At 44.8% G+C, this 26,456-nt stretch overlaps 1 protein-coding gene across 1 annotated transcript in view; it reads right to left on the bottom strand.

The window, feature by feature from the left end:
• Positions 1-17,762: 17,762 nt before the first annotated feature.
• The window catches only part of SERPINI2 (serpin family I member 2), a 54,830-nt gene continuing 46,136 nt past the window's right edge, over positions 17,763-26,456 (bottom strand). Inside the window, exons 8-9 of the mRNA XM_077348500.1 lie at positions 26,247-26,336; positions 17,763-18,532 (exon numbers count right to left, since the gene is read on the bottom strand). Of these exons, the coding sequence (XP_077204615.1) occupies positions 18,456-18,532; positions 26,247-26,336 (167 nt within the window). The 3' untranslated portion in view covers positions 17,763-18,455. The remainder of the gene's footprint in view (positions 18,533-26,246; positions 26,337-26,456) is intronic.

Below are 26,456 nucleotides of genomic sequence, written 5' to 3'. Positions count from 1 at the left end.
ATACTGTCGCCTTGCCTATTTAACTTGTATGCAGAGCACATCATGAGAAATGCGGGATTAGAGGAGTCACAAATTGGGATCAAGATTGCAGGGAGAAATATCAACAACCTCAGATATGCAGATGATACCACTCTAATGGCAGAAAGTGAAGAGGAACTAAAGAGCCTGTTGATGCGGGTGAAGGAGGAGAGTGCAAAAGTTGGCTTGAAACTCAACATCAAGAAAACAAAGATCATGGCATCCGGCCCTCTCAATTCCTTCCAAATAGATGGGGAAGAAATGGAGATAGTGACAGATTTTATTTTCCTGGGCTCCAAGATCACTGCAGATGGGGACTGCAGCAAAGAAATTAAAAGACGCTTGCTCCTGGGGAGGAAAGCTATGGCAAATCTAGACAGCATCCTAAAAAGCAGAGACATCACCCAGCCAACAAAAGTGCGTTTAGTCAAGGCTATGGTCTTCCCAGTTGCAATGTATGGCTGCGAGAGTTGGACCATAAGGAAGGCCGAGCATCAAAGAATTGAGGCTTTTGAACTCTGGTGCTGGAGAAGACTCTTGCGAGTCCCTTGGACTGCAAGGCGAACAAACCGGTCAGTCCTAGAGGAGATCAACCCTGACTGCTCTTTAGAAGGCCAGATCCTGAAGATGAAACTCAAATACTTTGGCCACCTCATGAGAAGGAAGGACTCCCTGGAGAAGAGCCTAATGCTGGGAGCGATTGAGGGCAAAAGAAGAAGGGGACGACAGAGAATGAGGTGGCTGGATGGAGTCACTGAAGCAGTCGGTGCAAACTTAAATGGACTCCGGGGAATGGTAGAGGACAGGAAGGCCTGGAGGATCATTGTCCATGGGGTCGCGATGGGTCGGACACGACTTCGCACATAACAAGATAGTCACCTGACAGAAATTTGGATTCTGTGAATTTAGGCAGATTGTAAGTGAGTGGGTGGGAAGGGTTGTGTCAGTGCTTGGCTCTTGTGGCCCTTTTTTGCATACCCAGGGAAATGTTGATTATCACTTTGGGGTCAGGAGGTGAATTTCCTCCAGGCCAGACTGACCCAGGCTTCTGGATTTCTAGGAAGGAGCATCATCTGGGCATGAAACAGGGGTGACTGTGGGTGGGTGAGTTTCCTGCTTTGTGCAGGGCTTTAGAGTTCGAATAAATGACCCTGGAGCTCCCTTCCAACTCTATGATTCTATGAATTCCAAGGTTATGATGCAGAGCAGGGGTAGTCAACCTGTGGTCCTCCAGATGTTCATAGACTACAATTCCCGTGAGCCCCTGATGTAGAGGAAGGCAATGGCAAACCACCAGGTCAGCTGCTACTTGCTGGCAATTTCCATTCCCCATGCGATGTACATGTTCTTCTCCATTGTGTATCCCTTATGAAGGCAAGAGCCTGGAATCTTGAACAGGCTGTGGGCATTTGCTTTTATGGCTGGATAATGGACTGATCAAAGGTCTGTTCGGCTAATCTAATTTGTGTTTAATAATTGCTCAGCGGAATACACAAGGGAGGGAGCTGTATACTTTTCATCCAACAAGTGATATGCTGACCTTTTAACCACACCGGAATAATCAATAGAAACGCAAATCCCCAAACTTCTAATTAGTAGTCTCGGGAAAATAACATGAAGATAATCCAGGATGAAAATTGTTTGGAAGAATGTGAGGCATTTCATGTGGAGGCAAAAAATGGCACCTGGCTTTGGAAACAGCAGAGCTGGTTCAAATACTTCATGTACATTGTCTCTTGGTGATGGTGACAAGTGTGCTGCGAGGTAGGCCACTCACGTCATGGCTTCACGAAAGAACGAGGAACTTTGTGGGGCTGTGGTGGATTTGAATGCAAATCATAGCTCTTTCTCTTAGCATGTTATATCTCTTAATTAAGTAAGTAGGGTTAACAATTTCCAAGTGGTGGACAGACAGAAACACCCTGTTATTTCAACTGATCTCCAGGCAAAATAGATCCCTTCTTCTGGAGAAAAAGGCTGCTTTGAAAGGTGGACTCTGGGACATTATATACTGCAGAATTTCCTCCCTTCCCCATCCCCACCCTCCTCAGGCTCCACACCCCAAATCTCCAGGAATTTCCCAACTCCACACCCCACATCTCCAGGAATTTCCCAACCCTCCAGATCAGGGGTAGTCAACCTGTGGTCCTCCAGATGTCCATGGACTACAATTCCCATGAGTCCCTACCAGCAAATGTAGTCCATGGACATCTGGAGGACCACAGGTTGACTACCCCTGCTCCAGATGATGAAATAATTAAGAGCAGCAACTTCTAATCTGGAGAGCAAGGTTTGATTCCCTGACCCTCCACAGCTGGGTGACCTTGGGCTCATCACAGTTCTCATAGGGCTGTTCTCACAGAGCAGTCCTGTCAGAGCTCTCTCAGCCTTACCTACCTCACAGGGTGTCTGATGTGAGGAGAGGAAGGGAAGGCGATTGTAAGCCACTTTGAGACTCCTTCGGGCAGTGAAAAGCGGGGTATAAAAACCAACTCTTCTGCTGCTGCTGCTTCTTTTTCTTCTAAAAAACCCAAACTGTCCAGATTCTGACATGTTGTTATGTATGGGAGCAAGATATGGGAGTAGGGAGGACAGCCTCCTATGGCACAGGAGGGTCTCCTGGAATTACAGCTCATCTCCAGTCTGCAGAGATCACATCCCTTGGAGAAAATGGACGTTTTGGAGGGTGGACTCTATGGCCTTGTACCCCACAGATGTTGCTGTCCCATTCAGGCTCCATCCCCAAATTTTCTACCACCCGCCATCTCCTGCCAGTGTCCAGGGATGATCAGGCAAACCAGCCGGGGGACAGAAAGGAGGTGGAAGTCCCTTTCATAACTGTTATAACTACTTTCCTATGACCCAGGCTACAGTCACCAGCAAAGCAAACTCCCCCGTTCAATCCTTTTAATAACTGACAACCTCAAGCTATTTAATAAAGTGACAGCTAAAGCGTGCAGTAAAGACATTTATTTTTAAATTGGACGTCCTTCAAAATGATATTTGCTTCCAGCCTAGCCTGGCCAGTTTTTCTAAGAAGACTCTTATTATTTATATATTATATTATTATTTATAATTGCTCTTTCTTTGGGGAGAACGGAGTCTTTATAAAGAAGGTATGGTTTTAGAATGCAAGAAGCAGTTTGACGTCCTGTGCTCAAAGCGTGCCATCCTGCTTCCAGTTTGAGTCGTTAGCAAGATTCCCATGAAGGCAGCAGTTCAAACGAAGGGTTTGTCTATTCTGCACAAATTGGGATTTTATCATTTAAGATTAACCTGGGCTTTTGTTTGTGTGAGGTAAACCACTTCCAGTTCACTGAGCAACCTGCATGTAGATATCACAGTGAATTGGAGTAAGATCAAATCGGGAAAATTTTTCACTGACTTCCATGCAATAAGAGAGGAGCAAAAGGCACACTGGGTACCCCAGACCACCAATGGAGGAATGCCCCCCCCCCCAGATTTTATCAGTAGAAAGCAGAAGGCCCAGATCATGATGTTGGCACTGCACAGAAAGTGACATCATCACACCAATGACTTCTGGGTGATGCAGTGGTATGTGGGCAAAACATCTATGGTAGAAGTCACTGGCATAATGATGTCACTTCCTGTGTGTTGCTGGTGGCATGGTATGGGCTCTCTCAGCCTCACCTACATCACGGGGTCTCTGTTGCGGGGAGAGGAAGGGAAGGCGATTGTAAGCCACTTTGAGACTCCTTGGCCCATTATGCACACATTTGATAAAGTGCTTTCAATGCGCTTTAGATTATCCTATTCTGCACATGAAAATCCAGCTGCAAAAGAACAGTGAAAGTGTGTTATCCAATGTGTGCGGAATCACAAAAGATAGAGAAAAGCGGTATATAAAAATCAACTCTTCTTCTTCTTCCCTCTACAGACACCATGTGAGGTAGGTAGAGATGGGAGAGCTCTAAAAGAATTGTGACTGACCATCCAGCTGGCTTCATGTGGAGGAGTGGGGAATCAAACCCAGTTCTCCAGATTAGACACCCACCACTCTTTATCACCGCATCATTTTTTCCTTGATAGGAAGCTTCCTTGTCTCATAGGAAGGCTATACCATCACCAGAACACTTTTAGGTAACCCACACCACTGCCTTAATGAACAGGGTTATCCCTCCATAATTATGCTGGAAAGCATAAAGTTAGCTATACGTTTCCCTTTTGACTTGAGGGATGATCTGTTTGCATGATAGACAGTCTATACAGGCAGGATACTGATACGAAAATAAAAAGAACCCTGTGGGAGCAGACCAGTGGTTTCTTGATGGCTTTGGAAGGGTTTCCCAAATGGGTGGGAATTAATTAATTTCTCAAAGCATGAAGAATGTTTCAGGGGTTTCTCAATGGTAAAAAAGTTGAAAAAGGCTGGTTGAGCCCAACAACCTGTTTCACACAGCGGCCAACCAATTATCATGGCAGAGAGGCCAAGGCTTTCCCCTGATGCTGCCTTCTAGCCCTGGTATTTAGAAATTTACTTCCTTTGAATATGGCAGTTCCCTATGATTACATGGCTACTAGCTTTTGATAGTCCTCTCCTCTGCAGGTCTGTCCAACCCCTTTTTCAAGCCATCTGTGCTAGTGGCCATCAGGACATCCACTGGCAGTCACAATCACAACTTAAGTACCAATTGACTACAGCTATATATTTTTTTGTCCTGTATCTGTTGCCTGTTGACTTCCTAGAGTGTCCCCACACTAAAGAGCTATTCACCTTCTCCCCCTGCCCCAGCCTACATAAGCATATGAAGCTGCCTTATACCCAATTTGATCATGGGTCCATCAAAGGTTAGTATTATCTACTCAGACAGTCAATGATGGTCCAGGGTCTCAGGCAGAGATCTCTCATCTCACTGGCTCCCTTTTCATTGGAAATGATGGGGTTTGAACCTGGTCACTTCTACCTGCAAAGCTGGTGCTCTCCCTCTGAGCCACAGCCCTTCTCCTGCACTTGTGCATGGGTATGTACACACATACCGTGATGAGACTAGGGATGTTTCCTGCATCTGCCCGACTTCCCTTCCCATGTCTTTCAGATTGTCTTGCTTTGATTAATATGAATGCTGCTTCAGTCCCTGTTGGAACAACTGATGTCTATTCATTCTCATTTCTTCCAATTTATTTCTGGGGGAGGGGGGGGTGTTAATATAAAAATCCACATTCAGCAAAAGACCTGAAATTCAACAAAAGTCCATTTGGTGGAGTTGTGCTATAAGTTATAAAAATCCCACCTTTTGCCGGATTCACGGGAGCCTCTGTTATCTGCTTTTGCTTTTTCGTATGGTGGTAGGAACAGGGAGCACAAAACATTGTTTCATGCCAGGCATATTTTTTTAAACAACTCCTTTCAAGGCTGTCAGCACAGGGGCCAGAGACCTCCTCTGTCTCCTCTCGTCTCAGCGCCCTGAATTATTTAAAAAGGGATGGGCTGGCAAAAATCTGCTCCAGGAGGATCACCTGGAGCCCACAGAGCTGCTCCTTCCTGTAATGATGCAAAACTAGCTCTTGTTTTTCAAAGAGCTAGTAGGGGAATCGGGCAATCCCAAATAGAAAAGACGTAAATGACAAATGAATTAAGGCTTGATTGTCAATGGTGGGATACCACCAAGCCCTGACCAGGTGAGGCCAGGCATGCCTGATCTTGTCAGATCTCAAAAGCTAAGCACGTTCCATCGGGGGTAGTCAAACTGCGGCCCTCCAGATGTCCATAGACTACAACTGCTGGCAGGGGCTTATGGGAACTGTAGTCCATGGACATCTGGAGGGCCGCAGTTTGACTACCCCTGCTAAGTATTGGGATGGGGGGCAGCCAAGGAAAACAAAAGGTCATGAAGTGGAGACATGCTATGGCAAACAGCCCCCGAAAGTCTCTTGCCTGGCAGCCAGACGATCGTAGGATCTCCTGGCGACACTACACACAAACCATTCAATAAATAAATAACTACTGAGCAAGCTACTCAGTAGTAAACTACTGTAGATTTGCAGAGTCTGGGTTGTTTCCACAGTTGTAGGGCTTCCACTCAGAACATGGGATGTATCTACTGCCCCCTATGTTTCCACGTGCCTTGCAGAAGCACACGATGTTCCTGAGAAGCAAGTAATAGAGCTGAGGATATTGTCATTGCAAGCACACGAGTACATAAAAGCAATGACTGATTGCAGTTCCAGGCCCTTGGGCAGAGTATCATGCACATAATACGTGCAGCCGTGGTTCGGGTCTGCGTTAAATCGCTTAGAGAGATGCCAGTGCCGCTCAACGGGAAACACGATGCGCACCTGAGTCAATTGCTGATAATGGAATGCATGAGATGTGGAACAATCCTTCGTATCTGCATTGCAAAGGAACCCTGTAACTGCTTTCGCAGGTGCATGTGGAACAATGTCTGTGCCCAAAAGAGGACAGGTTCGGGGAAGATTTTACGCAAGCCTTTTAAACATAGAATTGGCTGTATGTGACCAAATGACTAGGATTCTTCCACGTTTTTTTCCTAAAAGAAAAAGAAAATGAATATGGAGAGAGGCAGCTTAACCAGCTTCCTCCTGGTTTGTTTTCGACTGAAGAATCACCCTTCCCCAAATTGCCTTTTCACCCCTGAGGGAATCCTAGAACTTGGCATAACACAAATCAGAAAATATAAATATTTATTGAACCGCCCCATCCCTGTTGGCTCGGGGCAGTTAACAACATTATCAAATGAGGCAAGTAAATAGTGAATCATAGAATCATAGAGTTGGAAGGGGCCATACAGGCCATCTAGTCCAACCCCCTGCTCAACGCAGGATCAGCCCAAAGCATCCTAAAGCAATCTTTAAAGCAAAAAATCATCCCTCATTAAAACAACATATCGCTCATGAACCTGCCTCCTATTATTCACCTCCCTGTGAGAATTATTCCGGGTTTGGAGGGCTTCCTATCGGTGGGTGCTTCCAGTTGGTGTATCCGGTGTCATGTTGATGGCCGCATTTGGTTCCATAATGAAGCCATTGTTGCACAAGCCATCTAAAAATCTGCCTCATTTGTTTCTGGTCCTGAAAGTCCGGAGCGGAAATAAATCCAGGCTCCTTGGTTGACTGACACATCTAGATCCGCTCAAAACACAAAGCAATCTATCCTGGAAGGTCTGTGTTTAAACCGTTCGTCACTTTTACAGTATACAGGCGACAGGACATCCTGTACACACAGTTTGGTCCTTCTACATGGTGCTAAAAATGCTAGAGGTGGCAGAGACAGTGTGGAGCAGAGGAACTGATAACACATCTAGGGTGGTGGAGATTTCTCTGCCTATGTCGATCCTGCGTCCATTCAGAGGCAGGCTGGAGCCCAGGGCAGAGTCTGCACTTACTTTCTTTATTCCATTGTCAATCCTGTTGAATTCAGATCGCTTTGAACTCAATTCTTCCTTCCCCCCCTCTCCATTGAAACAGGAAAGTCTTCTGCACGTGGTTAGGGAGGCTCAGAAGGTGGGGGGGCGGACTCTTTCTTTCTTTTCTTGAAGCCTCTTTCTTTTCTTGAAGGGGGGCGGGGGGAGGAGCCAGGCAGGGAGCCTCTTTCTTTTCTTGGAAGGGAGGGGGAGAGGATCGAAAAAGGCAGAGGAGGGAGGAAAAATCCAGGACCGACAGAAGTTGAGAGAAGTTAGGGGCTTCTCCTTTAAGGCAAGCGTGTCACATGACCAGGTATAGCCTATCAGAGGTTCTCTACCACGGAGCTTTCTTTATTCAGGATTAAAAGCACTCTAATATATCGCACAATAAAGGTAGGGTCACTCCGGATCAATCCTTCTTGCTGCAGAAGGAAAATTAAAATCGCCCCAAATCCAAACGGAAATCGCATTCTGTGTAGAGGGCAGGGACTGAATCGATCTGGGGTTGGAATAAAAGCTCCGTGCAGTTCACACCCAGATTCCAATGACGTGGCCTTTGCAAGAATTACTGCAGTAGATGAAAAGGTGCACCCAATTTTTGCGCCTTGTTCCTTAGATATACAAAGAAAGTAAGAGAAGATCAAACTCATTGAGATGCTGTCAGATCCATGAATGGATGGACAGAATGCTTAGCTGCCTGAGGGGAGGGGATGTCCACAGGTGGGCAAAGCTAGGGTTGCCAGCTCTGGATTGGGGAGTACTTGGAGAATTGGGGGATGGAGCCCAGGGAGGGTGAAGTCCGGGGAGGGGAGAGACCTCATCTGAGTATAACCTCATCGAGACCCTGCTCCAAATCAGACTTCTGCTTTTGTAGGAAATGCTTGAGGAAGCAGGGAAAGATTTTGGCTCATTTCCCACAAGTCACAAACTGGGTACCGCAGCCCATTTTGTTTTAAATGGGCCCCTGACCTACAGAGCTGGGTTTGCAGGGTGAAGGGGTCTTGGGGGGAAGGGGGTGAAAGCTGTTCTCTGCACTCGTTCACTTCAGAAGCCACTGGACCCAATGGTGGGTGTGCATTTTGTATGCCAAGGGAATCAGTCAAATGTCATTTTTTTTACAAAAAGGAACAAAGGAAAAGTTACAGTTATTCCTCTGCTCTCCCCCTCTTCTTCTCCTTCCCTCCAAATATTGCCTGTTTCAACATGAAATCTTGACCTTTGCTTTCATGTGAAACTGATGAAAGAAAGTGTAATAACTTCACAGCGCCCAGTGCCAAGACCGATCACGTTATTAGAACATCAAGAAAGACCACGCTGGGCTCTGCTGGGATAGAAGCAGCTACAACCGCCCGCAAGTGAAAACGCAAACTGAAGAAAAGGCTTTCCCCTTAAGGCAGGGGTAGTCAACCTGTGGTCCTCCAGATGTTCATGGACTACAATTCCCATAAGCCCCTGCCAGCACAGGTTGACTACCCCTGCCTTAAGGGATCATGCGACAATAACTCAACATAAGATAAGGGAATAGGACAAGAATTACAGACCCTCAGGATACAAGGAGAAGGGAAGGAATGGTTTGGGAAGGAGGACTTTCTCTTTTAGATACCTTTTGGACCAGTTTGCAAAAACATACCAAAACGGCCATATGGCCATCTCCCCTTCCCGTCATCATGAGCACCTTTTGGTCGGGTTGCCATCCTCCAGGTGAGGACTGGAGATCTCCCAGAATTAAATGTGATCTGCAGACTACATAGCTCACTTGTTTACTTTACTTACTTACTTACTTACTTACTTATTTATTACATTCATTCCATTTCATTGTGCCCTACTGAGGTCCCTCCCAGAATGCTGTAGTAGTTAAGAGTGGCAGCTTGTATTCTGGCAAGTCACATTAGATTCCCCACTCTTCCACATGCAGCCAGCTGGGTGACCTTGGGTTTATTATAGTCCTGTTAGAACTGTTCTGACCTAGCAAGATTGGTAGGTCAGAACAGTTCTGACAGGACTATAGTAAGCCCAAGGTCACCCAGCTGGCTGCATGTGGAAGAGTGGGGAATGTCTCTAAGCCCCACCTACCTCCCAGGGTGTCTGTTGTGGGGAGAGGAAGGGAAGGCAATTGTAAGCCGCTTTGAGACTCCTTTGGGCATATGAAAAGTGAAAAGTGGCATATAAGAGTGAAAAGTGGCATATAACTGGCAAAAATATATCACTGGCAGTCTTCAAGCAAAGGTTGGATGCACACTTTTCTTGGATGCTTTAGGATGCTTAGGGCTGATCCTGCGTTGAGCAGGGGGTTGGACTAGATGGCCTGTATGGCCCCTTCCAACTCTTTGATTCTATGATTCTATGATTCTATGATTCTATGATTCTATGATTCTATGATTCTATGATTCTATGATTCTATGATAAGAGCCAACTCTTCTTCTTCAGTAATATCAGGGCTTTCTTAGCCTCACCTCACTCAAAGGGTGTCTGTTGTGAGGAGAGGAAGGGAATGCAATTGTAAGCCGCTTTGAGACTTCTTCGGGCAGTCAAAAGCAGGGTATAAAAACCAACTCCTCTTCTTCTAAACCCTGTGCTCCTAAGTGTCACCCTCAAATCTTTAAGTACTTCCAAAACCTAGAGCTGGCATCCCTGCTCTATACCCAAATACAGAAGCTCACACATCTAGAATCCCATTATCTGAGGATAACTGTAGCACCAGTGCTCATTTGGGCTTTGCTGCCCCAGGCAGGCATGTTGCAAATATATAATAAAAAGTGGACTGGGGATCATTTTGTCCATTCTCCTGTCCCACTCAGTGGCCAGCCAATGGACCTGGAGGGCCAACCAGTGGCAGAGGAGCCAAGGCCGTGCCCTGCTTTGCTGTCCAAATGCTAAAAATCCCATTGCCGTCTGTTCTTCTGTGTGGCTTCTTATGAAGATCTATATTCTGTGTTACGTTGGCTTATCTACTGGAATGAAACATGAGCTTCCTTAGCAGGGGCTTCAAGGGACGTGTGGTCCAATCAGCGCCCGAAGGACTGAACTTTTCGAAATAAAAAGATGTACAAGATTATCTGCAAGGCTTCTGGTGGATTTGCTGGCTGGGGTAGCGTCTTGCTTGTTCTCTCATAGCGGATTTTCAAAAATTAGAACCATAAAGAGAACTCCTCTTAAGGCCTCCGCATCGGAAATGTGCTTTATCTCTCTTGCTGAGCCGCAAAGGCTTTTTTTTTTAGAGTCTTAATACCTAATCATAATCTTATCCATTAATTATGAATAAGCCTTTGAATTGACTGGGGTCTTTCAATGACATGCACTGAATAGAGTTGAGATGACTGAGGGAATTAGACAGTGGGAAGCGCACAGAAGCAGGAGGAAGCCCTGTTTCAAACCAGAAGGGAAGGGGAGTGTCATTTTGCCAGCTCTGAGTGGGGGAAAAATCTGGAGATTTTGGAGCTGGAGACTGAAGAGGGCAGGTTGGGGAAGGAAGGGACTGCAATGGGGGTGAAAAAAAATGGTAAAAACAGCTTCTACCATAGAGTATTTGCCCAAATACCAGAGTGTCCTGCGTTTCTAGCAATATGATGACATCACTTCTGGTTTGTGCTGGAAGTGACATCACTGTGTTGATGCTGAACTTATTGCAATGCTGCCAATACATCCTCCCACACCCTGATAGTTACCAGGGGGACCTGGCAACCCAAGTGTCAGCTGGAGGATCCATGGACCCAGATATAGGGTAATGTGTAGTTACAGGCTACTGTGGTCATAAGCTTGTGGGGGGAATAAAGTGTTCTCTGGAGATCTGTCTTTTTTGCCTCTCTATGGTTCTCATGTATATTTGCAAATAAAGCAAATATCATCGGATTTTCAATTCTTGTATAATGGAAAGTAAACCTGGCAGTGCTGCGCCTGGAACAAGGATGCAAACATAATTTCTGAGCCCAGTGTGGACAGACTACTTAGAGCAGAGCAGATGCATAAACTGTAATCAAGTGAGTCATTTTGGAAAGGACATATTTCTGAAATGATACAAAAAGATCATATCCTGGCAAGGGACTCTGGGCTCCCCCCACCCCACCCCACTGCCCTGTATCCCCAGGTCTCCAGTGAGGTGTGACTATCTATTCCTCGCCCCAAAGAATTGGGCCCATCCTGAATTCTCAGCTTGGGGAAGCTGGAAGATTGCAACAGTTCATTAGAATTCCATTTCAATGATATATATTAGTAATAAAACGTAGACAAAGACAAGTTAACAAAAAATGGGTTGGGAATCATCAGACGGCTTCTGACACAGAACTGATTGCTAATTAGGCTTGTCAGATTTAACTCCAGCAGTTTCTTGAGAAGCCTTTCATCTTCTGAATCAGGGCGGTGGCAGCCGGGGTAGGGGTGGGGGGATGGGACCCTGCAGAAACAAAGCATTAGATCCATTCATGAGGGGTGGATGGAAGGGAAGTTTGGCAGAGTGGTAGAGTGTTTGCTTGGGATACAAAAGATTGTCCCCTAGTAATTCTATTTAAAATATCTCCAATGACAGACATAGAGACATACCTTTCTCTGTCTGAGACCCCAGACAGCTACTATCAATCAGAATGATCAATTCAGAGCTGGGTCAACCAACGGCTCAGCTTTTGATAAGGCAGCTTCGATGTTTATTCATAATTGTAGTATTCTGATTATCTCTGAAATGACTGAGGCCAGCCAGCAGCAGCAGTAGCAGCAGGAGGAGGAAGAAGTTGTTTATTTTATACCCTACTTTTCATTACCTAAAGGAGTCCCAAAGCGTCTTAAAAATACCTTTCCCTTCCTCTCCCCACAACAGATGGCCTATAAGGTAGGTGAGGCTGAGAGAGCTCTGAGAGAACTGTGACTAGCCCAAGGTCATCCAGATGGCTGCATGTGGAGGAGGAGTGGAGAATCAAAGCCGGTTCTCCGGATTGGAGTCTGCTGCTCTTAACCGCTACAGTATGCTGGCTCTTTCTACAGCATACACTGTTCCTGCTCTTGGTCCCTGTTATCAAGCTCGAACGTCACCCCACTTCACTTGGAAAGGACCAGACTTCAGCAGACAAGAAGCTCTTGAGGCACAGCAACATGGCTGGCTTTGCAATCAAATGATCCCCATGTCACAACATGAGATCCTATCTATGCAAACCCATCAGGCCTGGGGATCGAGGGCAAATTCCCCATGATGCCGCCTCACTGAACTTCTAGAGGCCTTTCTGAACGCTAAATCGTTACCAATCCAGCTGCCATGATTAATGAGCATGAGAAACCACATTCCAATTCTGGAGGCTGAAAATAGAGTGCCTCTCGAAAATATCTGTGTCAGCAAAAATTTTCCACCTCCACACCAAGTCATCTGTTATGGAGCAGGCAGGCTGAGATAAATTTCTCTCTGCCAGTATAGAATGGAAAGTCTGGCTTATCTACTAATGTGTTAGCTGAATCCCAAATGTCCCTAGCTTCTGAATCTGGAGAGCCGTCTGGCAATAGACCCCCAGGTCCATCCCCACCACCATTTCTGATGCTTCCTACCTTCCCACCAATTAGTCCCAAAGAGAGGTGGTGTCGCGGAGGCCCGAGGATTCCGTGTATTTGATCTACAGGTGTCTGAAGAGAAACTTTTGATACGTTTACCTGGACCGATTCTGCATTTTGTTTTCTCCGTTGTGGTGCTTGCTGAATTCAGATAGATTTGGACTTGGGTCTTCCTCGATCCCCCCCCCAATTGAAACAGAAAGTGTTCTGCATTTGATTGGGGAAGCTCAGAATGGGGAGGGGTGCCAAGCACAGCAGGAGTCTCTTTCTTTTCTTGAACAAGGGAGGTAGGGGGGAGAGGATTAGAGACAGCAGAGGAGAGGGAAATAACAAGAGGCAAATTTCTGTTGAGAGAAGTTAGGGCTTCTGAAGCACAGTCACTTTAAGACAAGCCTTGCAACTGGGAACCAGGTAGTCTTTGAACTGATGTCCTGGCCAATCAGGGAAGACTGCTTTGCTAGCAGGCCCAGAGAAAGGAGCTAATTTGTAAAAAGCAGGAAGCTGCACACTTTCTGATGGTGGTTTTTCAAATAACGAGGGTTATATCCACTTCTGGATATCCCGGGAGAAAGGCAGGGTCACTCCAGATCAATCATGCATGTTGCAGAGGAAAAAATTAAAGCACCCAAAATCAAAGTGGAAATCGAATTCGGTATATACGGCTGGGAGTGGATAAAAAGTTATTTGGACTGGGAGTGGATAAAAAGCCCCGTGCAGACTACACCCTATTCTTTCCCCTTCTTCCTTGATGCTGGAGGAGCAGGTTATGAACTGACCAACTTTCCAAGACAAGACTAGATTCTTCCCCTTTGACTCAGTTGCCAAATGAAGGGCTCTCCCCTCTGCCATATAATGTAAAGAACACCCAAAAGGAATTCTGTCATGATTGCAATGGCTCAGACTAGAGAATCCCTTGTTTTTACGATCGCCAACTCTACGTTGGGGAAGTCCTGGAGTGAAGCCTGGGGAGGGAGGGCAGAGTTTGGGGGTGGAAAGGCTTTCTGCCCAATCTGCAAAGTAGCTGTTTTCCATGGAAAGTGAGCACTGTAGTCTGGAAACCAATTGTATTTCTGGAAGAGCTTCAGGCCCCTCTTCAGGCTGGCAACCTTAAGATGAGGCACTGTGATTATGAAGGAAATGAGCTGGCACTGGGGGGGGGGGAGAGTTTCCTGTTCCTTCCCTCTGCCTTGGTTTTGCAGCAAGTCAGAGGGTCCCTTCTTTGAGTAGGAGACCTTGGCTAGAGACCTCACTCCTTTGCAGATGTGTGCTTTCGACAAGTTGGCAACCTGCTACTAGAGGGGGGGGGGGAGTGACACCTGATGAATGTTGGCAGAGTCGAAATATGCAAAGGAGCACAGCATCGACTGCTTAAAAACATAACTTTAGTGAGAACTGAAACAACTTGGCAAAGAGAGAGACAGTCCTAGCAATCTAACTGACTAGCAGATGAGGAAAGAGACATTGTTCGTGGCGTTTTTTGCTGCTCCACTAGCATCCTTGTTGCTTCATGCCCCTGCAGCTGATAGCCCCTGTGGGTAGGCCACTGGCCAGCCCCAGGCCTGCATGGTATTAAGAAGGAGAAGGAGGAGGAGTTGGTTCTTTTATGCCACTTTTCTCTACCCGAAGGAGTCTCAAAGCGGCTTACAGTCGCCTTCCCATTCCTCTCCCCACAACAGTGAGGTGGGTGAGGCTGAGAGAGCGCTGATATCACTGCTCAGTCAGAACAGCTTTATCGGTGCCGTGGCAAGCCCAAGGTCACCCAGTTGGCTGCGTGTGGGGAAACAGGGAATCAAACCCGGCTTGCCAGATTAGAAGTCCGCACTGCACCAAGCTGACTCTCAAGTGAGACCTGGGGATCCCCCGGTTTTACAGCTCATCTCCAGGCAGCATAGATCAGTTCCCCTGGAGAAATTGGTTGCATTGGAGAGTGGACTCCATAGCATTATACTCCACCGAGGTCCCACCCTGCCCCAAATCCCACCCACTTCTGGCTCCATCCCCAAATCTCTGGGTATTTCCCAACCCAGAGCTGGCAAGTCTACTGGGATTTCTGGGCTTCGTGATGTGTTGGGAAGCCGCTCCTGCAGCATCACATTGGGCTTCTGCAGCCCTCCTTTGGACAGAAGTGTGTGTGTGTGGGGGGGGGTCTGACCCTGAACGGAACCCTTGCTGCTTCAGAAGGTGATGCGATGCCATTGTGGGTGTCAGAATAAAAGACGAAGATCTGGGAGACCCGTGTTCAGTTCCCCATTGTGCCACGAAGCTTGCCAAGTGACCTTGTGCACAGTCCAATCCCTCAGTTCTGTTGTGAGAACGAAATGAGAAAGGGACAGCCATGTACAACATCCCGCTCTCCTGGGAGGAAAGGCAAGGTAGTTGAATAAGTAAGATAGAACTACATCCTTAGAGGGAAAGATATCCTGAGTTTTCCTCTTTCAAACCCTTTGCCAGGATTAGGCAAAGCCTGAATGGCATTTCTGCTTCCTGTGTGTTGCGTGAAGCATATTTACAATTTTAATAACCGGCGAGTGAGACCCAAGTGCCTTCATAAAGGGAGATTATATTACGAATAAATATCCCTTATTAGCGCGAGGCTTTCCATGGCGCGAGGCTTTCCGTCAAACGGCGTTAATAAAAAGGGAAAAATGGAAACGGCCTGCCGTTGTTGCCTCCGCTTCCAAAATGAGCCACGGAGATGAGAGCGGAAGCTCCCCAAGAATTAGGATTTTTATGTGTGCACATAATCATTAGGGATGTGCACAGAACTGCAGACGGTGCACAGCTGCTGGAACCTGTGTCCACTTACTGCTCTTGATGACTCTTTTCGCAGGCTATGGGCAAAAATTGCTGAGAGGCGCAACTCACATTGTTTAGCAATGACCATGTCATGCCAAGAGGAGAGAGGCTGCATAACCTCATAGCACAGCAATTTCAGCAGGCATACTTTAATATATATATATATATATATATATATATATATATATATATATATATATATATATATATATATATATATATATATATATATATATATATATATATATAGCCATGTTTGTTTGGACTTGAGATGACCTGAGCTCTCTCCAGGGCGGTTGGCACAGAATTTGGGGTCACACCTCTTTCTGACTCCGCTGTGCTAACAAATTGCCAGCTGCATGGGGCAAGAGGATTTATAGATATGTCAGGGGTGGCCAAACTGTGGCTCTCCAGATGTTGATGGATTCCAATTACCAAGTCCCTGCCAGCAGTGGCTCATAGCAATTGTAATCCATCGATGTCTGGAGAGCTACCCTTGATATATATGGACAGTGGATAAATCTTCAGTTCTGTGGGAGAAATTCAAGACTGTCCCAAGAACAAGAGCTGGGAAAGACTTCTTCACCCCCAGGAGTAATTAAAACATGGAATTTACTGCCGTAGGAATTGGTAGCAGCTGCAAGCATAGACCATTTGAAGAGGGAGTTGGGTAAACAGATGGAGCTGAGGTCCATCAGTGGCTCTTAACCACCAGGTATAGATGAACCACTCTGTCTTGGGCACGGATGCTCTGTAGTCTTGGTGCTTGGGGGGCAACAGTGGGAGGGATTCTGGAGTTTCGGTCCTGCTGGTGGGCCTCCTTATGGTTCCTGTGTTTTTGTCACTGTGTGACATGGAGTGTTGGACTGGATGGGCCAATGGCATGATCCAACATGGTCCCTCTTACGGTGTAGTGGTTAGAGCATTAGACTTGTTGATAGCATCATGTCACAGCTGATTCACAGCCAGCTTGGTGTACTGGATAGGAGCACAGACTTCTAATCTGGAGAGATGGGTTTGATTCCCTGCTCCTCCTCCACATGCATGTGGAGAAGCTGGATAACATTCCTCTGCTCAAGTAGAGCAGAGGGAAGGGGGAGGAATGCAGGGAGAGGTTCCAAGTGCTGAAATAACAGCAATAATAAGTAAAGGGTTAAAAATATTCACTAGGCAGAGAGAGCCAGAGCAACAGGCTGCTCTGAGCACTCTGATTGGCCAGCAATAGGTGAGAGGAAGCTAATAGCTGTGTTCAGGAGAGATGTCTTTCTTATTCAAATGCTGGTTCTGAGAGCAGTCTGACAGAGCTGACTATCCACTCTAAGTAGAAACTCTAGCTAGCGAACTGAGTTTTCTACTGACAGCTAATCCACACAGGTTTTGGACAACCAGAGCAGATATTTGGCAGTGGTAATTTGGGCAATGAGGTTAACTCCCAATTCAGGCCAAATTGGAAGGAGGATTCTTCTAAGGAGTGGAGGACCCTTGCCCAATTAGAAAGGGGAAATCAGTAGTATGTATTTCCTCTGGCTCGCGTGTGTGAAAAAGGGCTTCAGACTCCTCAGTAGGCAGTGGGATTCTGGTTCTTCTAGGAAGGAAAAATGGAGGTACTAGGAAAGAGTGCCCACTTAACAGAAGCCAGGAAAGTTCAGGGGGACTCGGTGGTTTTAAAAATAAAAGAAAAACAGATGTGTTTTTAGACAAACACCAGAATGAAACCTCTGTTTAAAAAATCTCAACCACTAAGAATAAGCCTACAAGCATCTCAAAAGCCTGTAACTAAGAGCTTCTAACTTAAAAAATTATCTAATTCCTCATGCCAACTATGCTTTTCGTTTTTGTAAAATAAAATATTTTATTTGTTTGTTGTTAAAAATGCCTCAGTGTCTTTCGGATAAAAGGTTATATGAAAAAGGGCTCTACCACTTCCCAAGAGGGTTCCAGTGCTGAGTAAAGCCCCAAAGATCTAACAGTGACACGGTGGGATGCTGAGCTTCATGTTTACAACTTAAGAACCACACTGCAAGGCTAGCTCAGTCTGTGAGGCAACAACATTTTTTTATTTTGGAGGGAAAATTTACCTCAGAGTGAGGAAGTGTGTAGAAGTAACCGTCATAATCTCCCTCTGTGTTTCAACCCCAAATCACCTTATTCACACACACATCTATATCTGCCCCCACTAGGGTGGCCAGGTCTACAGCAAGAGACTTCCCACCCTGGAAATCCTGTTGCTGCCACCCCTTGACAGCATGAACCAGAAGTGCTGCCATCATGTGGGTGCAACACCCTGGTTTTCACCAAGAATTCTATGATGAAATCCCATTGGTGAATCCCAGAGCATCATAATATCAGCACAATGTTGTTCAAGTACATCCCCACGCCATTCGGTCTCACATTGCTGGAATGGCAGCCTAGTGACCCAATGGAGGCGTGACACTTTGCTACGTTCCGAAAGGCATCCCAGTTCAAGATACCATTTCCCACTGATAACACATCCAGAGTCATTAAAGAACAGCCATGCATTTTAGGCCAAACCAGATTGAGAGGCCCAATTCATACTGATCAGACTTTCAGTTATAATTTACAGAGAAGACAGAAGCTGGTAGTATACAAATATTCCCCGACGTCCTTTGTATATTGAGACGCCAAGAATGAATAGGAAGGAAGGTGTGTTAAGAGACAGATTGTTTCATAAACAGACATCCAACATATGTGCTCTCACTGTGATTCTTCTCCTTACAGTGAGTCTCTGTCTCTTTTCTTTTTGGACTGGACCTCAGGATTGGCCAGTCTCCCCATAAATATAATGGACCCTAAGCATAAAGACAAAAAGAAATGTCATTCAGATGTCAGTTTAATAATATAAGTATTGAGTTTCAACTTTTAGTGAAAGGAGTGCATTGTCAGAAATTCTAAGCAAAAGTATCCCCAACAGATGGTTGTCTAGACTTCCAATAACTGAGAGTTCTTTTTGCTCCAGGTAACTGGTTCCATTGTCCAAGTGTGTTTACCTTTAGGTAGGTTTTTTTCTCTCATGCAGTAGAAATATTTTTTTTTAATTGCTGTTAAGTCACAGCTTATTTCCCAGGGGGTTTTCGAGGCAAACAAAAGTTCAGAGGTAGTATGCCACTGCATGCCTTTGTATGGTGACCCCGATCTTTCTTGGTAGTGTCCCAACCAAAGACCAGCCAGGGTGTACCCTGCTTAGCTTCTGAGAGATGTTGGAATAGGCTTAGCCTGTGCTACCTAGGTCAGGACTCAGCGGAAATCTATCTGTAGATGTTTGTCTGAATCTGAAGAATCTATATCTGAACACTGAGCAGGGGACTCATAAAACCTCATATTCTGCCACAAATTGTGTTAGTCTTTAAAGTGCTACAGGACTCTTGTTCTTTCCTACAATAATCTACTATCATCATATAAATTAAGTCCAGAACTAGCCTTCCTTTCTGGAGCTGCAGAGAAGGTCTTTGTCCTCTTCTGTGAGTCATCCCTTCAGGTATTTTGAAGAAGAAGAATTGGTGTTTATATACTACTTTATCTACCTTAAGACGTCTTTACAGTGGTTTACAAATGGTTTCCCCCCCTCCCCCTTTTCCTCACAACAAGGCAGGTGGGACTGAGAGAGTTCTGAGAGAATTGTGACTGGACCAAAGTCACCTAGCAGGCTTCATGCAGAAGTGTGAGGAATCAAACCCAGTTCTCTAGATACTACACTGGTTCTTTGAAGAGTACAACCATATCCCTGCTCATTTTTCTTCAGAAAACCATGATCCATCAACACTTTCTGAAAGACCTGTTTCTCAGATTTCTGACAATCTTTGTTATCTTTACTATTTGGTTGTAATCCTTAAAACAGGAGGGAATGCAGCATAGTATAGCCTGATCCTGTCAGATCTTGGAAGCTGGACAGGGTTGGTACTTGAACAGAGGACCACCAAAGGTCTATGGAGGAAGGCAAGCCACCTCTGCTTCTCATTAGCCTCAAAACCCTTTGCTGGGGTGGCCGTATATTGGCTGTGACTTGATCCTCAGGGGAGGGTGGCATACAATGTGAATGAATGAATGAATGAATGAATGAATGAATGAATGAATGAATGAATGAATGAATGAATGAATGAATGAATGAATGAATGAATGAATGAATGAATGAATGAATGAATGAATGCGTAAGAGCCCTGCAAGTACATCGGCTGGGGTGGCCAAGCCTGAGGAGAGCAGTTTGCTTATATCCATACAAGAGCTCCATTCAAAAAGCAAAAATCTGGTTTGGCTATCATGAAGGATAGGTAAGATTTTAGCCCCCCAAGATAGGAATAAGACAGTGAACCTATTTTCATTTCTAATCTTTCTATAACCTTTCCTTGTCATATACCTAATTATGCCAAAGAAATGTTTTGACATTACTGACATTCAAGTGTCAAATGCAGGGATTATAATAAATTATCTTCCATTACAGAACAAAAAAAAATCATTAAAAGACATTTATATCCCGGTCAATGGATGTGCTATGGCAATTGTTTTATTGCTTAGAGCTGACATAGAGCCCTTGGCTTGCTCTGTAGGAATCTATGCCTTCCAGAACCTGATAGTTATTCCTTCTGAGGTTTATTCTTCTTTTTTTTTTAAACTTGTTTCTGATTTTTGGGTAATGCAAATGAAGAGGGGGAAACAACTAATTAAATAGCTGATTCATTTCCACTAACCAGGCGCTGTGGGTTAGAGTTCAAGGACAGTCCATGTACTGATGGGCTACATTTCCTCAGCAAGACAAGCAGTGACTACCTGATGCCATTTTAGGTCCACAAAACAGCATGTGAGACAGATGGGTCAGACCCATAAACAACTTATTGTGTTAGCCCTGTAGTGCCTAGCACTTTCCCAGTTTATGCCCTAAACCACCCCATTCTGGTAGTTGTAATTTGGATGTGTCCTATGAGAAGCCTATCAAGTTTATTTTTTTTCTCCTGCTGGTTAACTCATAGATTCTCTCAATGTGATTTAATCCTTGCTTTGTGAGAGGCACTATCTAGCCTGCCAGAGGCCACACCTTGAATAATGTGCCTTTTCCTTGATAAAGCACTAAAGTCTAGCCATTAATTTCCCAGGCATGTCAGCTTCTGACATGGCATGAAATACACATAATATGTTGTTTACTTGGTTTTGACTTTCTCCCCCTCTGCCTTCTAACTGTGGAGAGCTCAGAGAATGCATCATATACTCAGAGGTAGTTTTGTGCAAGGCAGGCTTGGAGGACTTTGTCTTTTACTACGAGAGGCTGTTGACCTTGCACCAGGAGCAGTTCCTTAATATTTGCGTGTATGTGACTACCCTCAGTCATCAAGGGACATTGGATTTCTCTGCTTCAATGCTCAGGGAGCATTGGGCAGAAATCACATTGTTATAATCCAAGAAACCTGAGCAATATTTGAGGCAGAAGTGAATAGTTATGCAGTCATCAGTGCACTGGCAAGGCCCTCCAATGGCAAAGTCAAAGTCAGTTTAGCCTGCTTGGTTTCTCCAAATGCATCTCCCTATTGGGATGAAATTAATTCAAAAGAAATTCCATCTAAACACCCGGAAGAAGTTCCTGACAGTTAAAGCGGTTCCTCAGTGGAACAGGCTTCCTCAGGATGTGGTGGGTTCTCCATCTTTGGAGATTTTTACACGGAGGCTGGATAGCCATCTGACAGAGAGGCTGATTCTGTGAAGATTCAAGGGGGTGGCATGTTACAGTAGATGAGCAATAGGGTTGTGAGTGTCCTGCATAGTGCAGAGGGTTGGACTAGATGACCCAAAGATCCCTTCAGTTATTCTATAATTCTATGAGATCCACTGGCAATATTGGCACTAGTTTAACATGAAAAAAATTGGTTCTATTCATCTTTCCCATTCTATCTCCAGATCAGATAGCCAAGGGGCATTTCGGCTTGACCCTCAAAATGACTACAGCCCCTTCTTACCCTCGCAAGAAAGTACTTGCCTGTCTCTCAGAGTATACTTTTGCATCATAGGTACTTTTGCCAATAGATAATTCTAGACAACATTTGGCTTGAATATATTTAAATACTGGGGTTTGAGAGGGCAACTGCAGTTGCCATGGCGCCACCCTCCTTTTTAAAAATTAAAATTAAATTAAAAAAAACAAAAACAAACGTGAGCTACTGTCCTCAGGTACTTACTAAGTGTGGGCAAAAGTGCACAGTCCTTGAAGAGGAATGGCACTTGGGTCCTAATAAGGTTTGCCAACTCCGGATTCAGAAATCCCTGGAGATTTGAGGCTGGGAAAGACAGGACTTGGGTCAACCTTAACAGGGTATAATACCATAGAGTTCGCCCTCCATAGCAGGTACTCCCCACCTAGGGGCACTGATCTCTATAGTCTAGACTAGAGACATCATTCCAGAAGACCTCCACTCCCCATCTGAGATGGCCACCCCTGATATTTATCAATGCATCCCCTTCCCTGCTGGATTTAGGGATAAACTCAAAGAGTTACATCATCATCATCATCATCATCATCATCATCATCATCATCATCATTATTATTATGATTATTTAATTTATATCCCTCTTCCCCCAGAGGCTCGAGGCGGGTCACATAAAAACCCCATAATATTGTCATTAAGAAAATATATCTATAATGTCTGTTCTTAATGCCTTCATCTTCATACATATGCAAAGATAAAGCTTTTGCACTTGTATTGTCCATAGCATTTCACTGAGAATAATAATATACTTTTCACCCATATGGGGACTTTTAAACTGACATCATTCAGGGCCTCGTCATGTCATAATTAAGTAGGGATGCCAGTCTCCTCCCCATCCCTGCCCATTGCAGCCCCATAATCTAGCTCTACTTATACTGATAACATCATTCCCGATATATCCCTCAGATGAGGACATAAGAGTAACCATCTTAGACCTGACCCAAACTCCCCTCCATTCAGACATCATGCAGAACTATCATTTCATTAAGCTAGCCATCTGTACAGAGGTGGACATGGACACCAGTAGTGATTTGAGCTCTTCATTAGGACCCCAGCATGGTACAAGCAGAACTGAGAACTCAACACACCTACCCCAAAAGCCCCAACTTATATACACAGGCAAACAATGGATCTTCCTGGCAGGGTACACTATTGGTCAGGTTCAATGTCAACTGACTGGATCCAGGGAACTAGCCATGCGTTGGTCATAGTATCATAAAGTTGGAATGGTCTCCAGGGTCATCTAGTCCAACCCCCTGCACAATGTAGGAACCCACAACTACCGGCCCACCCACAGAGACCCCAATTTCATGTGATCTCCCAGACCAAAAATCTCCAGAATCCAGCCTGGCCTGGTCAATTACACTGTAGACACCAATCCTGCTTCAGACCTCAAGCTCAGTCCTTGGCAGGTCTACAGATACAACATGGGCCACACAGATAACTATGTTTAGTAAGAGCTAAACTAGCTGAGGCAGCTTCCATGGGTCCAAAGTGTGGACACAGCCTATGTTTCAAAGCAATTTTAAAATGCCACAAATTGGACTGCAATGCAGTGGGCAAAGGTGCTCCTGTTTCCTTCAGCCTGCCATGTTCCCTTGGGGCATTTTTAATCTCTAAAACCAAGGTGGCACCCACAGGTTGGACCCCTAAATGCCATCACATCTACCGTAGTCCTTACAGAGCATGTCAAACCAGGATCTGAAACTATGGTTTGAAGTTTGTTTATTAGCCCAAATTAGTCTTAACTCTGGTTACATGCACATTGTAAATGCAGACATCTTGGCTTCTTTTGTCTTTTTTCCTGGTGCCCCCTCACATTTTCTCTGGTTAAAGGAACACTGATGATTATGTTATCCGTTCAGTCGTGCCCGACCCATGGCGATTCTATAGGAAAGTTTCCGCCATACGTTTCTGTCCATGACTGCTTCTTTTAGTTGGTTCATGATCATCCCTGCATCGGCTTTGATTGTGTCGAGCCAGCGGATCCTTGGGTGACCACGTTTCCTTTTGCCGCTGACTATGCTGAGCATTAATGATTTTTCTAGCAAGTTTGATCGCATGATGTGTCCAAAGTAAGTGAGCTTTAGCCGTAATAGCTTCCCTTCTAATGATATAGTCGGTTTGCTCCTCTCTAAAACTATCTTGTTGGTAACTTTGGCTGTCCTTGGTATTCACAGCATTTGTCTCCAAGTGTTCAAGGAACACTAGGACAGAGCTAATGAGAAAAACAGCATTTATGAGGCAACCCATGAATCGAGTGTCATCTACAAGGCAAAACCTGTTTCACAAACTAGGAAATCCTAGTTCCACATGACGTCTTGAGCAAGCCAAACACTCCTGCTGCACAACTCGTCAAAAATAAATTCTAGCTTTTTTTTTTTTGTCTTTTGCTTTTCTGTTTTTGTTTTCTGCTTTTCTGTAAATGCTTTTTATAAGAACAAATAACAATAAAAACTGAATTTAAAAAAAAAATAAAATAAATTCTAGCTTTCCCTTCCACATAGTTTGCTTAAAATTAGAGTTAATGACCTCCAGGTGAGACCTGGAGGGCTCCTAGAATTACAAGGGATCTCCAGACTACGAAGATGAATTCCCTTGGAGAAAATGGCTGCTTTGGGAGGTAGATTCTATGGTACCCTGCTGACATCCCTCCCTTCTTCAAACCCCACCATCTCCAAGCCTCCACCCCAAATCTCCAGGTATTTCCCAACCCAGAAGTGGCAGCCTTAATCAGAATGAGGATAAAATGCGAGCTCCTGAGTCCCCGTTTTATTACTTGCAGGTTACCAAAAGCTTTGCTAAGGTTATGATAAATTATCAGGAATTCAATGTGGAAGTTCCTGTAACAAAAATACTGATTGTGTAATTGCTAAAAATAACAGTAATTTCCCCCTCTTTACTGCAGCCACTGTTATTTCCTGAAAATGAACTGTCACTCATTCTAATCCGCAATTTAAAGCAGCAGGTTAGTTTAGACAATTTGATTTTAGCAGAGATCATAAAAGAGTAAAGTAGGATTTTTTTTTTTTGCACTAAGCGCTGGTTGTTAAATATTATAGAGCCAATAAAAAGGGATTTTCTTCCCTGTTTTCTCCTAAGCATATTATGCCAATAGCAGCCACATGGCTGCAGGATCTATTTAGAATCCTAGCCCCTCTTTCTTTACAAAATACCCACGGAAGCCATGAGTCTTCCAAAAATGACAAATCTGTTAGGGGTCCACAATCAACCAGAAGTTTTTTTTTTTTGGGGGGGGAGGACATGGCTATGGCACATGTAGTTTTAAGCAGTACATGCTCAATGCATGCTGTGAGAAGATTCAGATAGGTAGGCTGCATCCTGCTATCACTAGGATGAGTACCATAAGCATGCAATGTAGGGTTTGTGTTAACTGATCTTTATTAATATTGGTGATAGTAGTTCTACTACAGGTAGTACTAAGAGAAATGGTAGTAGCAGCCTCTCTGTTCCAGCTTGCTATGACTTGTAGGGTAAGCATTTAAAGACCCCCACCAAGCAGCTGAGACTCAGGATCAGCTGCTTGGTGAGGTCTTTCTTAATCAGCTGAATCACAAGTCAGCCAAATCGAGCCCAAATCAATTTGGGCTTCTCTGATTTGGCTGATTTAAACTGATGGGCTGTCTGATTTGGCCTGGATACACCCCAAAAGTACTCAAATCAACATTGATTGGAATATGTTGGGCTTATCTGAGCTGAATCATGCCTCCCTGCTACAGAATGATTTCCTGGAGTAGAGTCATGCCCTTTGCAACTGTTGTATGGGCTCTGACGGAGAATCATATTAATACATTACATTTCTAGTTATAATCATGAATCATTATAATGTTGCAACCAAGTTATGGTGACTGCTCTTTGGGGTTTTAAAGGCAACAGCTAAAGCAGAAATTGTTTACCATTGGCTGCCTCTGCATAGCAACCCCAGTCATCTTTGGTGGCCTCCCATCCATATACTAACCATGTCTGGCTCTGCTGAAGCTTACCAGCTCTGGTTAGTCAAGGCTATTCAGGCTGCCATGTCTAAGTACTCATCTTTTAAAAGGAAAAATTAAGCATGAATGCCACAAAAACATCAGGGAACATGGAGGGTATACTTGGTGACTAACCTTACTTCATAAGGTATGAAAGGGGCTTGAGGTAAAATTATAGGCCATTCACTTGTCAGTTATAAGTCAACTGCTTCTCTGGACATTAGCATTCAACACACCCTGTACACTTCACAACAGAGCAGAAATGAGCACTCTTTTTGCCTAAGCGTGGATGCAGCACCAACACACATACAAGTCCTGTCCTCATGATTTGGGACAACTATTAAAAGGCATGGAGATGAAGACACGAAAGTCAGCTGACTTGTTCACTCAGTCTCACGCAATTCTCCTCTATACTACTGTTGGGATACCACATGGCTTTTGTACTTACCAAAAAGGACACCCATGTCAGGACATTCAGGCCAAGTATTTGATTCCAGCACTCCCATCCTTCACCATTACCTAAACCATGACTTGTAGCAATGTACCTGTTGAATTATGCTTCAGGATAAAGAGGAAGGGTCGGTCAGCCACAAACTGGTTCTGTGCCATGCTCATGATTGCTGTCACATGCATTCCTGCAATATATAGTGTTGTCTTTTAAAAGCACAGTCATTGCCAAAAAATTGCCGTACGAGCTTAACTGCAGAGCCTAAATTCCTCTCTTATATCCAACCGTAACCTGAACTGATTTATTT

The sequence above is a fragment of the Paroedura picta genome, chromosome 8, assembly GCF_049243985.1.
Source record: "Paroedura picta isolate Pp20150507F chromosome 8, Ppicta_v3.0, whole genome shotgun sequence".
In the NCBI taxonomy this organism is placed as follows: domain Eukaryota; kingdom Metazoa; phylum Chordata; class Lepidosauria; order Squamata; family Gekkonidae; genus Paroedura; species Paroedura picta.
This window is presented reverse-complemented; position numbering and strand designations above follow the sequence as displayed.